At 45.5% G+C, this 15,877-nt stretch overlaps 1 protein-coding gene across 1 annotated transcript in view; it reads left to right on the top strand.

Moving 5' to 3' along the window:
* Positions 1–15,877, top strand: part of KCTD10 (potassium channel tetramerization domain containing 10) — a 41,535-nt gene that overhangs the window by 22,622 nt on the left and 3,036 nt on the right. The window contains exons 3-6 of the mRNA XM_023733728.1: positions 4,605–4,774; positions 8,157–8,246; positions 8,575–8,627; positions 9,872–10,067. Coding sequence (XP_023589496.1) covers positions 4,605–4,774; positions 8,157–8,246; positions 8,575–8,627; positions 9,872–10,067 — 509 coding nt within the window. The remainder of the gene's footprint in view (positions 1–4,604; positions 4,775–8,156; positions 8,247–8,574; positions 8,628–9,871; positions 10,068–15,877) is intronic.

Genomic DNA, 15,877 nt, shown 5'->3' on the forward strand with positions numbered 1-15,877 from the left:
TCTTAACCACTCTGCTGCTTCCCTCCAGAAGTCCTAGCGCCCAGCTCAGAGCCTCCCAGTCTGCGCCTTGCCTGTTCTGCTCCAGCCTCATGGGCCATGAGATTCCAGGCTGCCCTTTGTTTTTGTTAGGTGTCGTTGAGTCAGTTTCAACTCATGGCAACCTCTTGTGACAAAGTAGAACTGCCTCATAGAGTTTTCTAGGCCGTATCTTTATGGAAGCAGGTTGTTAGGTCTTTCTCCTGCAGAGCTGCTTGGTAGGTTTGAACCGCCCACCTTTTGGTTAGCCGCTGAGCACTTAATCATCGTGCCACCAGGTCTGTTTGGCTGCCCTGTTTAAAAAAAACCGATTGCTGTCGAATCGATTCTGACTCCTAGCGACCCTATAGGACAGAGTAGAACTGCCCCATAGGGTTTCCAAGGAGCCGGCCGGTGGATTCAAACTGCCAACCTTTTGGTTAGCACCCAGTCTCTTAACCACTACACCACCAGGGCTCCCTGTAGCCCTCCTAAGTAGCCCATGTGTTCCAAGGCGGCAGAAAAGACACTGCCACAAGCAAGAACTGCTTGGCTTCCATTTGCTTTTCTACCTGGTAGGCATTTGAGCTGACTGTTTCAAAGGGACAGATTTCTGCTTTGAAAATAACTAAATTATTCTAAAATCAGAATGCTAATTGAAACCTCATGGACAGTCCGCCCGGCTCCTTTGCCCTTATTTGTCCAAAGTATGATTCCTTCGCCTCAAGCATTTCCTAATGGCATTCTTGAGCCGGAGCCCAGTGTCATGGCCTGCCTACTCGTTTATGGAAACTCTGGGCTGTCACTGGGATAATTGATTTCAGGGGCTGTCGCTCTTCCCGAGCAGCTGAAATGTACGTGCATCAAAAGCAGAATGTGGATGTTTTCTTCCCAAAGCAGCTGAGTTGAAGTGGTTGCCATTTCTCTTAAAGACTGGGTTTCCAGTTTTCTTCTCAATTCTGGTAAAAGGAGTTTTCCCACAAGTTCCTTGCTTATACTTCGTGGTCTAGTCCTGCTTGCCCCACTTGGGGATGTAACAACCTCTCTGAGTCTCTGTTTTCATCTGTGGAAAATAACAGGGGAATGATCCTCCCTATAAAAGAATTGTTTGGACGATAATACAGTCTGTCAGCTCTTTGGAAGGAAAGAGCTTGATCCAGTTAATTCAGAGGCCCTTTTCAGCCTGCAGATGCGTTTTATTTGCCTTGTGGTGGGTTAAAAAACAGTTTTTTAGATTAGCGTACTACATACAAGTCTTATTTTATCAGTTTACCACATAAAAATCTGGATTTCTGGCTTTACTTGAAAAATGGAGCGTAAGCAGCGCTGGGCCCACATTCCTGCATGGCTGTCTTGGCTGGGGCTGAAGAGCCTGACCCCTGTTGGGCAGGCACATGCTTGTTCTCCATCAGCCACCCGCCTCAGCCCAGCCCCCTTGCACTCATTTAAGCTGCTTCCTGCTGGCCCTTGCAGGCACCTGAGTTTGCTTGAAAGCAGCTATATGTATTTTTTACTGTTTATTTTCTTTTTGGTGAAAATATATACACAAAAAAACATACACCCATTCAGCAATTTCTACATATACAGTTCAGTGACATTGGCTGTCTTCTTCATATTGTGTCATCATTCTCACCATCTCTACCCAGATTATTTCAGCACCATCAACTTAGACTCATGGCTCCTTAAACTTCTCATCTATGCTTTAGAGTTACTGTTGTCAGTTTGATCTCATATCAATAATTCTTTAAAGAAGTGCAATGCTCAAGGCAAACATTTTTTACTAACTGAGCTAAACTGTTGTTTGGTGTAAAGATGACTTCAGGGGGGTAGTTTTGGTTCAAGATTTAAAGATTATCTCAGCAATAGATTTGGGTCTCAGTGGATTCAGTAAGTCTGGATTCCATAGGAATTTGAAATTCTACATTTTTCTCCCTTTTGATTAGGATCCGTCTATTGAGTCCTTGATGAATACATTCAGTAATAGTAGCTGGGTTCCAGGCATAATGGAGAAAGAAATGGGGGAGAAAGGAAATCCAGAAGGTCACTGTCAGAAGTGATAAACTTATTGGCGTCGAGTCGATTCTGACTCATAGTGACCCTATAGGACAGAGTAGAACTGCCCCGTAGGGTTTCCAAGGAGCATCTGGTGGATTGGAACTGCCAACCTTTTGGTTTATAGCTGAGCTCTTAACCACTGTGCCACCAGGGCTCGGTCAGAAGTGATATGATTTACCAAACCTGTGAAGACTCTTCCTTCCTCGAAGTGTCCTAGGGTAAAAACTTCACAAAGTTTAGTAAAGCAAAAATAAAGTTTTATTTGGCATATATTCAAAAAGGCAAAAGTGGGAAAACGGACAAGCATGCTGCCAGAGCTAATGTCTGCCCGAATCTGAGGAATATTACAGAATAAGCAAAAGTGGGGAAATGGACAAGCATGCTGCCACAGCCATGTCTGTCCGAGTCAAAGGAATATTACAGAATCATCAGTATATATTAACATTACAAATCGGCAAAACCATTGAAAGCTTCGCCTTTTCACAGATTGGCTAGAAACTGCTAAATCACTGTGATTCTACGTTTTGAATTATCTTTCTTAATAATCATTGGTACAAGTTTCAGTAAGGACAGTCAGAAGGGTCTTCATTGGTCCAACAAATCTTACTATTCACTAAAGGCTGATAAAAAAGATAAGAATGGAAAGTATGGGAGTCCTTTGTGCTCTGTTTATGATTTATGTGAAAGTTTCCCTAAAAGATGTTTTCCAGGATTGTCCTACCTATTGTCTTTATACCTTAGGACCCAGTTGATTTGTCCTTGTGAGTCCTTGTGAGTCCAGCTCCAGCTAGCTCATATTTTAGGACGGGGAGGAATGGCTCCAATATATTCTCCTAAATCAGAAGCCAGGCGTTTGAGTCCAGGCTATACATTTGCATTGCTTTTGCTCCTGATTGGGGATTTTTCTTCCTGCTGTACTCAGGAAACCATAGCAGCAGGAAGGTACAAAGTGGAAGGCTCTGGAGGGATGAGGCCAGACCTGTAACAAAAGGCCCAGGAACCATAGGCAGAGGAGTAGTTTCAGAAGGAGAATAGGAAATGCCCTTGTTACCAAACTCTTTCCTGATGACCATTGCAAAGAATACTAAGTAGTGCCCAAATGCATGAGAAGACACCTTGCAGGGCCTGCACTTGGGGGCGAGGGGCAGGGGAGGTGGTTGATCTGTGACTCTGAAATAAGAAAAGGGCCATTTGCTGCCCTTGGCTTTTGTTGACTTTGCTGCTGTTCCAGGGCCCAGGGGTCTGAGGATGACTCAGGGCAGAGCACAGTGGTGTTATGAGTGGACATGTAGCCTGGCCATCTGCCTCCCGTAAAGATGACAGCCGAGAAAAAACCCTATGGAGCAAGTCTGCTCTGTAACACTTGGGGTCACCGTGAGTCAGAATCTCTTTGATGGCAGTGGGTTTGTTTTTTGTTTGTTTGTTTTTCTCTCCCAGCTGTGAGCAAAGGGGGATGGAAAGTGGGGGCATAAAATTACTGGCACCTGGTTATACCTCCTAGCACCCTGTGCATTGGTGTTCTTATGTGTAAAGTGGGACAGGAGACTTGGTGAATGAAGCCCCTCACAATGGGGTTGCCCAGCTGGGCGGGAAGGCCGGGACTTCCCTGTCTGTCTGGCTTCTTTCTAGTGCTTCACATTTTCTATCGAGAGAGTTGGTCTTTGCTGCATTTCTACCTCCCTTTCTGTGCCTCCTTCTCTTTCCAGGCTCCAGTCCTATTTCCCATCCTCTAAATACCACTCTAAAGGATATTTGCATCTCATTAGAGGAATTTTGAAGTGACAAGCTCAGCGAGGACATTGAGAAGCAGAGGGGGTAGCCTTCCTGGCACCAGCCCCTAAGGATTTTTCACTGTGCTAGTGCTGGTCAGCGGTTGCTGCATTTTCCTATATCTAATAAATCAAGTTTCTTCTCCCCATATTAGACTGGACTGCTTGAGAGCAGAGTCTGTCTCGTTCACTGTTTTATCCCAGTTGGCATCACTAGCTGGTAATAGGTAGTGCTGGTGGGTTCAGGGGATCACCCTTGGGAGCCAGAGCTCGCAGTCTGTAGGGTGATGCTTCTGCTTCCTCAGAAATGGCTCCACTACTTGATAGTCTGGACAAAGCATTGTAGAATGAGGAGTAGGTATTTTCACTCCATAAACCTTTCCCTTATCATTGCGGTGTAGTCATTTGCACCTATTTTATCTGGGTGTGGGTACATTGGACCCTTCTTGGAATGTTCTTGTCTAGGGGATTTTTGAGGGTACTTCGGAAACATGCTTTTAGGTCTCAGAGGCCCTGGTGTCCTAAGAACCTAAGACCAGAGGAGTCCAGGGTTGTGGTCGTCTCCAGCCAGCAGACTGGAGGTGTGGCAGTGCTGCCTGGGGTAGGACCTAGTCAGCCCTTTACTGTGGGTAGGTCACAACTGCCTTTGAGGCTCTGCTCTCACTGTAGGTGGAGGGAGCCAGGAGAACCCACTTCTGCTCAGTGCCTCCCAAGAGAGGAATGCCCATGTGACTCAGCCCCGCCCTCCTCCTCCTTCCACTGCAGGCTGGATCCTCATTGACCGGTGTGGGAAGCACTTCGGTACGATACTCAACTACCTTCGTGATGGGGCAGTCCCCTTGCCTGAGAGCCGCCGAGAGATTGAGGAGCTGCTGGCAGAAGCCAAGTACTACCTGGTCCAGGGCCTGGTGGAAGAGTGTCAGGCGGCCCTACAAGTAGGCATCTCCCTTTTTTTCCACAGGGGTGTGGGGCACCAAACCCACCAGCCTTCCTCATTTTCCCTATCTGCAAAATGGGAGCAGTTCCTACCTCATGGAGATGTTCTGAGAGTCAGTGAGTTAACCATGGAGCTTCTCCCCTTTGGTCAGAGTTGAACCCTGAGAGGCTTCCCTGCAATGCTCAAGTCACCTGACCTCTCCCTGACGATTTCAGTCCCTGTGGTGTTGAGTCATCTCGTGGGTACATTGCAACCCTTCAGTAGTCAGTCAGGGGGTATAAAACTTGATCAGTTCTCTGGCGTTTTCTTGGGCAACTTCACATTCTTTCCATGACTCATTGTTGGGAAGCCAGTATAATCTCTAAAGACAGATACCCCTCACACCTCAGCTGGACCTGAGAGACTAGTCTGGAGCCTGGGGCAGGACTGTTTGGGTCAGGTCAAGTGACAGACATAGCCAGTAGCCATTTATTTCAGGCAGAGTTCCCACGTCAAAGAATCGGAAGAGTCCCTTAGGGTTGTCATAGGACTCTGATCTGTGTGCATGAGGCTCTTGTTTGTACCTCCCCTGAGTCACGTGTCTGTGTCTGGCCTTCCACTGCAGCAGTACCTACAATGTCTAGCTCCTCGAGAAACTGTTGTGTCCACACACCACCTGTGCCCCGAGAGCCTGCAGGCTCGGTGTAAATCTAACACAGCGTTTACTTTATTATTTTTACTTCATTTTATATTTATTGAAGTAATGCACGTGTATCATTTAAGAAGTTAAATAATACTGCAAGGTTGATGTCCAAAGCACCACCAGGCCTCCACTCCCCATCTCCCCACGGCAACCTCTTTCAGTTCTTGCAGCAGTTTCTCCTATTTCATATTCTCCGGAACTTGTTTATACTGCTATTTGTTGACCTTTAAGTTTTTGACATTTATCTATTATCATTATTACAGAAAATTAGAATGTAACCTACACACTACCACCACCCCGACCTCCACCAAACTTAGGTGCACATATTCCCTCTCCCATCCTCCCAGGATAGTTTCTCACAGTTTGGCTAAATCAGTACTCAGGGTTTGCATTATGATGTGTAAATATTGTTGACACTTGAGCCACAGGGTATACAATGATTATTTTCTTTCTTCTGTAACTTTTCACTTTTTCCAGAGTTAATGATTGCTTCATTACTTTGTTTGCTGGGTTTTCTAAGTTATTGTTGTTAGGTGCCACCGAGTTGGCTGCAACTCATAGTGACCCCGTGTACAATGAGCTAAGTGCTGCCTGGTCCTGTGCCATCCTCACCGTTGCTACTGTGTTTGAGCCCATTGTTGCAGCCACTGTGTCAGTCCATCTCATTGAGGGTCTTCCTTTTTTTTTTTGCTGACCCGCTACTTTATCAAGTGTTACGTCCTTCTCCGGGGATTGGTTTTCTAAGTACATATCACTAATTCAACCACAGATTCTCAAGTGGAAAGGTAAATCTCCTACTGCTATGTTCAGACACGTCAGGAATTCTGTGAGCTTCGTCTTTGTCTTGGAGATGTGCTCTCTGGGTTCACTTCTGCAGTTTCTGTTAGTCTGAGGTTAAACCTCCAGGCCTGACAGAATCTAATTTTCTTTCCTCCCAGTTTCTGTTGCTTTGTCTTTCTGTTCTAACTTTCTCAGAGGCTTTTCTTCAACGTTCTTTGAATCTTTCGTTTCTACTAATCATATTTCTAACTTCCAAGAGCTTTGGCTTATTTTCTGAATGCTCTTTCTTACACAGCATGCTGATCTTGTTTCACAGGACGCAGTATCTTACCTGTCTGGAGATACTATTTGAAGTTTTCTTCTGCTCCCTTCATTATCTGATTCCTTCCCTTACTTCTTCTCTTTGTTTTGATTTCAGTCTCATATTTTAGAGGCTTCCCACATATAATCTGATGGTCCTTGGCTGTCTGTTGAAATTTAAGAGTAAGGCTCTTGTCTTAGTCATCTAGTGCTGCTGTAACAGAAATACCACAAGTGGATGGCTTTAACAAAGAGAAACCTATTTCTCCACAGTCAGGTAGGCTAAAAATCTAAATTCAGGGCATCAGCTCGAGGGAAAGGCTTTCTGTCTCATCAGTGTGCCCCAGGACTAGGAGCTTCTCCGTGCAGGGAGCCCGGGTCCAAAGGACACGCTTTGCTCCCAGCACTGCTTTCTTGATAGTATGAGGTCCCCCTGTCTCTCTGCTCACTTCTCTCTTTTATATCTCAAGAGATTGCCTCAGGACACAATCCAGTTTTGTAGATTGACTCCTGCCTTACTAACACGACTGCCACCCATCCTCATTAACATCATAGAGGCAGAATTTACAACTATAGAAAAATCACACAATACCAGGAATCATGGCCCAGCTAAACTGATAAACACATTTTGGGGGGGACATAATTCAATCCATGACAGCTCTGAAAAGCTTTACATGCATGGGTGGGCCTTGTTGCCTGGTGGGCTTCATTGTTGGATGACAAGCCTTACTTTTTCAGTGGGGAACCCCACATGTCAGACTCTTAGTCTTTTTTGTGGTCAACCCAGTTCCCCATAGGGGAATCCTTTGCCTTCTTCCTGGTGGGTATAAGCCTGGCTGGCCATACTCTGGAATCTGAGTGGAGGGAAGGAGTTACAGTGGGGAGAGGTCTCACCGATTGTTGTGTGGACGTTCACTTAATTCCCCTGTTTTCAGAATAGCCACTCGGCCCTGTCCTCTACTGTGCAAACCTCTCCAGGACAGTGTACCTTTCTTCTGCCAGGGTGGGGAAGGGGATCGGTCTGAGGGTCTCAGCTGGACCATCCTCTGCTCTCACCCCATCCCCACTGGTCCTCAGGGGCTCCCTGTGTCTCCAGTTCCTGGGCTCCTCCAGGAGGCATTCTCATCTGCCTACTGAAGTTTCAGCTTTCTCCATCTCCTCGGTTATTGCTTATCTTCTCTGATCTGCTTTCCAGCCTCGAATTTTTGACCTTTCCATGTCTGCTGATGCCACTTCTCCATTCTTCTATTCCTTATGGGCTTATGCCTTCTTTATTCCTCTGCTGTGGTTGTAGTGGGGTTTTGAGGACTTTTTGATTAAATCATGTTTCATCTGCCATGTTTAGGGTTTATTTTTGAGTGGCTCCCCGGGCTGTGGAAAATGTGTCATCGTGGTTATGAGCACCGTGGCACCTCACAGCCCTAGCCAGAGAGCAGACTTAGTGGAAAACTCAACTCCTGGCCTTTCCCATCCTAATCTGTTGGTAGTAAGAATCCTTCTCTCTTCCCAGCCATGACTGCCCCATCTCCCTTCGCCAGCCTGTTTTTTCCCCTGAAGGTCAGCTTAAAAAAGCTGATGCTGGGCAGGCCTCCCAGGCTGAAAGCATGTTTTGTTCCAGCAGAACAAAGACACGTATGAGCCTTTCTGCAAAGTTCCTGTCATCACCTCATCCAAGGAAGAACAAAAACTTATTGCAACTTCAAATAAGGTATGTTGGAGGCACCCTCGTGGGATTCTTTAGCTACCAGAAATGGAGATTCTTCTGAATAAGTTTTGAAATAAAAACTTCTCTAATTGCTTGGGCAAGGCCTGAGAAGGGGGTAAGAACGGGAACCCGTAGGTAATCTTTGTTCACCCTGATACTGGGTCATGTAGTCTTCCATTCCAACCCTGTCTCCAGCCCAACTAGGTGAGCTTGTCTTCCTCTCTGCCTCGTGGCAGGGCCCCACCCCTGCAGGAAGCCAGTGGTTCAGTGTGCCTGCACGCCAACTAACTCTCAACTAACTCTCTTCCTCCTATTTTAAAACAACCCACAGCCCGCCGTGAAGTTGCTCTACAACCGAAGTAACAACAAATACTCATATACCAGGTAAGACGTTAGCCAGAAAAGATGTCTGTGCTCACTAGCAAACCTCCACCCTCCAGCCAGGCCCAGCTCTTGCTCCCTTCAGCGGAGGGGTGGCCCCCCTGTGCCTCTACAACGCCTTCCTTTATTTATATACATATTTATTAAGATATATTGACTTACTTATCTTTGTTGAGTATAATCCACATGCCATAAAAAATTTACGCTTTCAAAGTATACAACTCAGTAGTTTTTAAGTATATTCAGAATTATGCAACTATTGCCACTGTCTAATTTTAGAACACTTTGGTTACCCTAAAAAGAAACCCTGTACCCATCAGTAGCTGTTCCCCATTTCCGTAGGCAATCCCCCCATCCCTAGGCAACCACAAATGTGCTTTCTGTCTCTATATGGGTTTGCCTACTCTGGACATTTCTTATTAATGGAATCATATTTTATGTGGCCTTTTGTGTCAGCTTCTTTCACTTGGCATGCTTTCAGTGTTCATCCACGTTGTAGCTTAAATCAGCACTTCATTCCTTTTTTTGGCTGAGTAATATTCCATTGCGTGGATATACCACGTTCTGATTATTCATTCGCTAGCTGATGGACACTTGGGTTGTTTCCACCTTTTGGCTGTTGTGAGTAGTGCTGCTTTAAACATGCCTGTACAAGTTTTTCTGTAGACATACGTTTTCATTTCTCTTGGGTATATATCTAGGAGTGACATTGCTGAGTCATACAGTAACTCTGTGTTTAATTCTTTGGGGAACAGCCAGACTGTTTCCAAAGAGGCTGAACCATTTTACAGTCCCACCAGCAGTGTATGTGGGTTTCTAGAAGGCCTTTTGGCTCTTGGGAGTATGTGGCTCTGAATTAAGAACTGGGGGGTGGGGGGTGGAGGGCGGGTAGGGGGACTTATGAGGTTACTCAAGACCCATAAACTGGCCAGGGACCTCTCTGCTCCACGTTCCCCACCTGCTGCTGTGGGAAGAGGCCCCATGTTGTTGGCAGGCACCCTAGCATGCTGGGTCAGAACATGGGCTTAGAAGCCAGAGTGGTCATTGTTTTGGAGACCCAGCTCTGCTGTTTATTAGTTTTGGGCTTCAGGCAGTTACCTCATTTCTCTGACCCTCACTTGCCTTTCTGAGCAATGAGGGCTGCAGTGCCCTTCTCACGGGACTATTGGGAGGTTGCAGGGGGCCTGCACGTAGAACCATGCAGTTATTACCAGCGTGTTGCTCACCTTATCAAATGTTTTTTACAGTAACTCTGATGACAATATGTTGAAAAACATCGAACTGTTTGATAAGCTGTCTCTGCGCTTTAATGGGAGGGTCCTATTCATAAAAGATGTCATTGGGGATGAAATCTGCTGCTGGTCCTTTTATGGTCAGGGCCGCAAGATTGCTGAAGTCTGTTGTACGTCCATCGTCTATGCCACTGAGAAGAAACAGACCAAGGTAAGCACTTTGAAGGATAGTTCTGAGTGGCTCTTCTGGATTATGTACTTGTACAACTTGTCTTTCCACTTCAGCAGAATAAAGTTGTTAGTTGCTGTTGAGTCGGCTGCGACTCATGGCAGCCCCATGTATAACAGAACAAAACATTGTGCCATCTTCACAATTGTTGATAGGTTTGAGTCCATTGTTGCGGCCACTGTGTATTTTGAGTGCTTTTTAATCTAGGGGGCTCATCTTCCAGCACTATATTGGACAGTATTCTGTTGTGATCCAGAGGGTTTTCATTGGCTGATGTTTGTAAGTAGATCACTGGGCCTTTCTTCCTAATCTGTCTTAGTCTGTAAGCTCTGCTGAAACCGTCCACCATGGATGACCCTGCTGGTATTTGAAATACTGGTAACATTGCTTTCAGCATCACAGCAACACGAAACCACCAGAGTATGACAAAATGAAATATGGGTGGTGGAAAATAAAGAGGAAAAAGCTTTAAAAATACTTTCCTTGCCTCACAGTTTCCTTGCTTCGTTGTTAAAATAAATATTCATTATGTTTTGAGCCCTGGAAAGATCCAGATGTAGGTTAGAGAAACAAAATGGTATTTCCTTTCTTATACTCAGTAAGTATAAACAGTCACCATATACCTGAGTTACTTTGCCATAAATGTTGATTCAGACGTATACTTATGCCATGTGTACCCCACTGCCAACATTGTTTCTGTCCATCATCTGTGATCCTTCTGACACTTCTGTGCCGTTCCTTGCCTCCTCTATCCAACTCTAGTTTCCCACCAGCATTGCCCCATCAGAGGAACAGTGCTGCCTTCAAGATCTTGACCTTGGCTTTCTATCATGACCTGCTTACTTGCCATCTGTCTCCCCTTCTCTTACCCACTGACCTAGAGCTGCCCGCCACCCTAACTAGGCCCTTTCAGCACCCCTTAACTCCCAGTCTTGTTGGCTTCCTTATGAGCACACTTGATGCCATCACTGATCTGGACTCTTTGGGTCCTTTTTTTTTCTTAACTCCTGTCCAAACCCAGTAGACATGACCTCGCCCTGACTTCTCCATGCAGTTCTGCAAAGCTATATCACACCCCAGACAAAGCTATATCACACCCCAGACATCTGTTTTACACTACAAAGTGCAGCTAGAGATCTGGGCCACTGCTAATTGAAGTTCACTTCCTTTAGGTCTTTGCTTGCTTGCCTACTCTCCTTGGGCTATGCGAGTGGGTTTTTTTTTTTTTTAATCATACCATATACTCTGTCATTTCCTTCTCAACCTATCTAAGCGAAATCTGATCACCAGGGACATGCAGTAGATCTTCCACAGACAGATGTTCATTCATTGACCTGATGGCCAACTAACAAGTCACCCTCTGCAAGGTGTAGGTGACTGCAGCTCTAGGGGACCCAGTTCTAACAAGTCACCCTCTGCAAGGTGTAGGTGACTGCAGCTCTAGGGGACCCAGTTCTGTGTTACTCTGGAGCTGGCTCTAGCAGCAAAATGAGAAAATAGCAGACCACAAAGTAGAAACCAGAGTCTTTTACTTTATTTTTTAACATCTGATTGAAAATGGAAAACATATAGAAAAGCAGAGGGTAGTACGGTGATCTCCCAGCTTGGTGGCCATCAGCTCATGGCCACTCTTACTCATCTCTACCCACCCTCCTCTCCCAAACAGACACAGGGTGCATTTCATTCATAAGTATCCAGAACACATCCTAAAAGATACATATTGTTTTCAGGTAACCGAGAAGGGAAAAACACTGAGGTTGGTTTTTTTCTTTCAAAGAGAGCAGGGGGACCAGAATCATTTGTGCCTCTTGCTGTGTTAGTTCACGTTAGTGTTCTGTGAATTTTTTTTATTTTTATTTTTTAGGGCTATGAGTTCCTCCTATAACTAGACCCCTGTTTTGTCATGCCTTTTCATATGCGTGGGTTGCCTCTGCCCTCAGATATTAAAGGGATAATCATCATATTGAGTAAACTTTAAAATATTAAAACTTCTCATTTTTTTAATTAATTATTTTTAATTGTGCATTAGGTGACAGTTTACAGAGTAAATTAGATTCGCATTCGATAGTTTGTATGTAAAGTGTCTCATGACCTTGGCTTCATTTCCCACAGTGTGTCAGTGCTCTCCCCACTTCTGCTGTGCGGTCCTCGTTTGCTTTTATCCTGATTTTCTATCCCTTCCTGCCTTCTCATCTTTGCTTTTGGGCAAATATTGCCCTTTTGATCTCATATAATTGATTGTTCTAAGGAACACGTTCCTCTCAGGTGTAATTGTTTATTTTATGAGCTTGTCTGTTGTTTGGCTGGAAGGTGGTCTCCGGGAATGGCTTCAGTTTCAGGTCAGAAAGGTGTCTTAGAGCCATAGTCTCGGGGGTTCCTCCAGTTTCTTTCAGACCAGTAAGTCTGGTCTTTTTTTGTGAATTTGATTTTTTGTTCTACATTTTTCTCCTGCTCTGTCTGGGACCCTCTGTGGTGATCTGAGTCGGGTCGGTGGTGATAGCCAGGCACAATCTAGTTCTTCTGGTCTCGGGGTTGTGTAGGCTGTGGTTCATTGATCCATTAGTCCTTTGGACTCGTTGCTCCATTGAGTCTTCGGTTTTTTCACTCTTCTTTGCTCCAGACTGGAAGAGACCAATAGTTGTATTTTAGATGGCCACTCACAAGCTTTCAAGACCCCAGACACTGCTCAACCAAAGGATGTAGAACATTGTCTTTATGAACTATATTGTGCCAGTTGACATAGGACTTCTTGTTTTTTAGAGCAAGGGGATTTAGAGACCATGTGGTCTGATCCCAACCATTTATAGATTAGTAAAGGGGTTCTAGAAGGAGCCTGTACTTGTGTTTGTGAAGCTGGTTTGTGGCAGAACCAGGATGACAGGCCAGGGCCTGTCTCCACGTCTCCTGTTGCTCTGCCATGTTGCCCCTAATGGCTTCTTCCTTTCTCCTGGGGAAGTATGTGACTTTGGCTTTCTCGAGAGTTGATGTTGGGGACAGCTGCCTCCTTCCTTCATCTAACCCAGACCTCTGGGAGCTGTGCTCTGTTGTCAACAGTTGTGTTTTGCTCTCTGAAGTAACTGCAAATGTTCAATTTGTTATTTTTGCACTTTGTCGTACCTTCCCTGGCATGGCATTCCAAGTGCTTTGCTGATTCTTTTAATCATCATGTAACTGTCTCTTGTTAAATTGAAATTGGAGTGGCTTGTTGAAATTAAAGTGTAAGCAAGGGTTTAGTACATGCATTATCCATTTGGTTCTTAATTCTGGCTCACTAAGGATGAGGTGATAATTAAGCACAGAATCCTGCCCTTTTTTCTTTTTTCTTCCTGTTACTCAGGTTGGATCATTTCTTTTCATCTATCTTCAAATCCATAGGCTCTTCCCTCTGTCTTTTCTATTCTGTTATTGAGCCCTTCCAGTGAGGTACAACCCCCCCTTTTTGGTTATTGTATTTTTCAGTTCTAAAATTTTCACGTACTACTTTGTATCTTCTATCTCTTTGCTGAGACTTTATCCTTTCATTGCTGTTAAGTGTGTTTGTCCTTACTTGTTGGAACCTTTTTATAAAACCTGCTTTTGGTCTTTGACAGCCGACTCCAGCATTTGTGTCATCTTAGCATTGGCATCTCTTGATTGGGTTTTTTTCACAGGAAGTGAGACTTTTGCTGGTTCTTCACTGGTGGCACAGTAGTTGAGAGCCACAGCTGCTAACCCAAAGGTTGGCAGTTTGAATCCAGCAGCCACTCATTGGAAACCCTATGGGGCAGTTCTTCTCTGTCCTGTAGGGTCGCTATGAGTCAGAGTTGACTTGACAGCAATGGTTTTTTTTTTATTTCCCCCACATGTTGAGGAATTTTTAATTGTATCCTAGACATTTTGAATATTTTCAGATAAAGTCTTATTTGAATCCTACAGATAATGTTGCTATTTTTCTTTTAAGCAGGCAGTCGACCCAGTTGGGTCAGGCTGCAAATTCCAACCAGCTTTGTTTGGGTTGTGGTTCCGATGACATTTCAGTTTTCATAGCCGTCACATCTGTTCCACGTGTGTGCCACCCCGTGGCCAGTCTGGGTCCTGGGCAGTGGTCTGCCCCATCGTTCTTCAAGTCCTTGTGGCGTCTAGGGTCAGATCACGCAGCTGGGAGTGAGTCCGGGCGTACATGCACAACTTTAAGATCTCACTTCTCTGAGCTCATCCTTCTTCAGTCTCCTTAGTACTTTTGGCCTCTCTGGGGCTCCCTTTTTCAGTCACCTGGCCAGAAAACTGGGGCTTTAGTTACTCCACTCTGCTACACATTTCCTGTGACTGTGCCTACATGTGGGCCGAGCAGCACAAAGATGGAAGAAAAAAAGCAGCAGGATGATTCCATGCTGTTGAAACAACAGCTCTTCTAGCCAGAAAGGAAGGTTACCCTCAGAGTTGACTCCTGCACGCTCCTGGTGCCACCGCCACTGCTGCTGCCACAGTGTTGCTTGGGGGCTGGGGTGCAAGGAGAGAGAAAAAAGGAAAAAGAGGGACTTTCCCCCAGTGTTTGTGTGTGTGTGTGTTAGGAGACTCTGGCTCCTTGAATTTTCCCTGGAGTTTTCTCTGTCGTGATGCTCATTTTGGGCTTTTGGCAGCATTGAGTTCAGGCTGGGGGGTACTAGTGAGGGGACAATGGTAAACTCTCCATGGTTCAGTATTTCTTCAAATTCTGGTCTTTTTCCCCAATCCGTCTGTACTGTTACTTTTCAGAGTGTTCAGTTGGCAGCTGTGTACACTCTGTCAAGGTTTCATAGCTTTTGTAGGGGAAGACAGGGTGGAGTGTGCTCACTCTGTTTCTACTGGAGCCAAAATCTCAGAATGCTGCTCTGTAAAAGCAAAGTCTCTAGTCTGTGAGTCCAGTGTCTGGGACCCACTTGTGGTGCAGCCCTCTTCCTGCTCACGGCCCTTAACCCTGAAGGGCAACACACAAGGGCAGTGCTGTTGCCAGGCAGGAGGGATTCTGTCCATGTCATGAGTGTCCCCAGCTGGTCCTTTTTAAAACCGAATGCTGTTTTAAAGACTGCCTGTCTTAATGTACGGAAGGACCTGTGTGCAAGGCTGCAGCTCGCTCTTAGTAGCAGAAAACTGGAAATGACCATAAAAAGGAACTGGTTAAATGCGTTGTCATACTCTCTATAATGGGTAGAAAGACTGCTGCAGATATGCACTCACTCGCTCTCCCTGATGTGGAATGATCACCCAGTTAGGGAAGAGAGGAAGGTGCAGAAGAGTGTGTGGCGTGCTACCTTTTTGTGCCTTCTAAAACGTGTGAGTATATATGTCTGTGCATATGTACAGAAAGGAGCCCCGGCGGTGCAGTCGCTAAGCCCTCGGCTGCTAACCAAAAGGTTGGCACGTTGAACCCACCAGTGGCTTCACGGAAGAAAGACCTGGTGAACTCCCGTAAAGATTACAGCCTAGGAAACCCTGTGGGGCAGTTCTGCTCTGTCCTGTAGGGTCGCTATGAGTCAGAATTGATTCAGCAGCAGTGGATTTTTTTTATGGGTATATGCACAGTCTCTTGGAGAGGGTAAATTGATGAGAGAAATTGTCTTCCAGAAGGGAAACCGGGGCAGGGAGAAGAGGGAGACCTACTTTCACTAGATCTCTCTGGTCTTTTCTGAATTTGGGGCCATGTGTAAGTGTTGCCCATTCAGAATAACTGATTTAAAAATAACAATGACAGTCTTAAATGGAACCCTGGGGCTTGGGTTTAGCCTCATTGCCTTGCTTGGAAGTACTGGGGATGGTGGCAGAGGTGGTGTGTG

This window comes from Trichechus manatus, unplaced genomic scaffold (genome assembly GCF_000243295.1).
Source record: "Trichechus manatus latirostris isolate Lorelei unplaced genomic scaffold, TriManLat1.0 scaffold00061, whole genome shotgun sequence".
Classification (NCBI taxonomy): domain Eukaryota; kingdom Metazoa; phylum Chordata; class Mammalia; order Sirenia; family Trichechidae; genus Trichechus; species Trichechus manatus.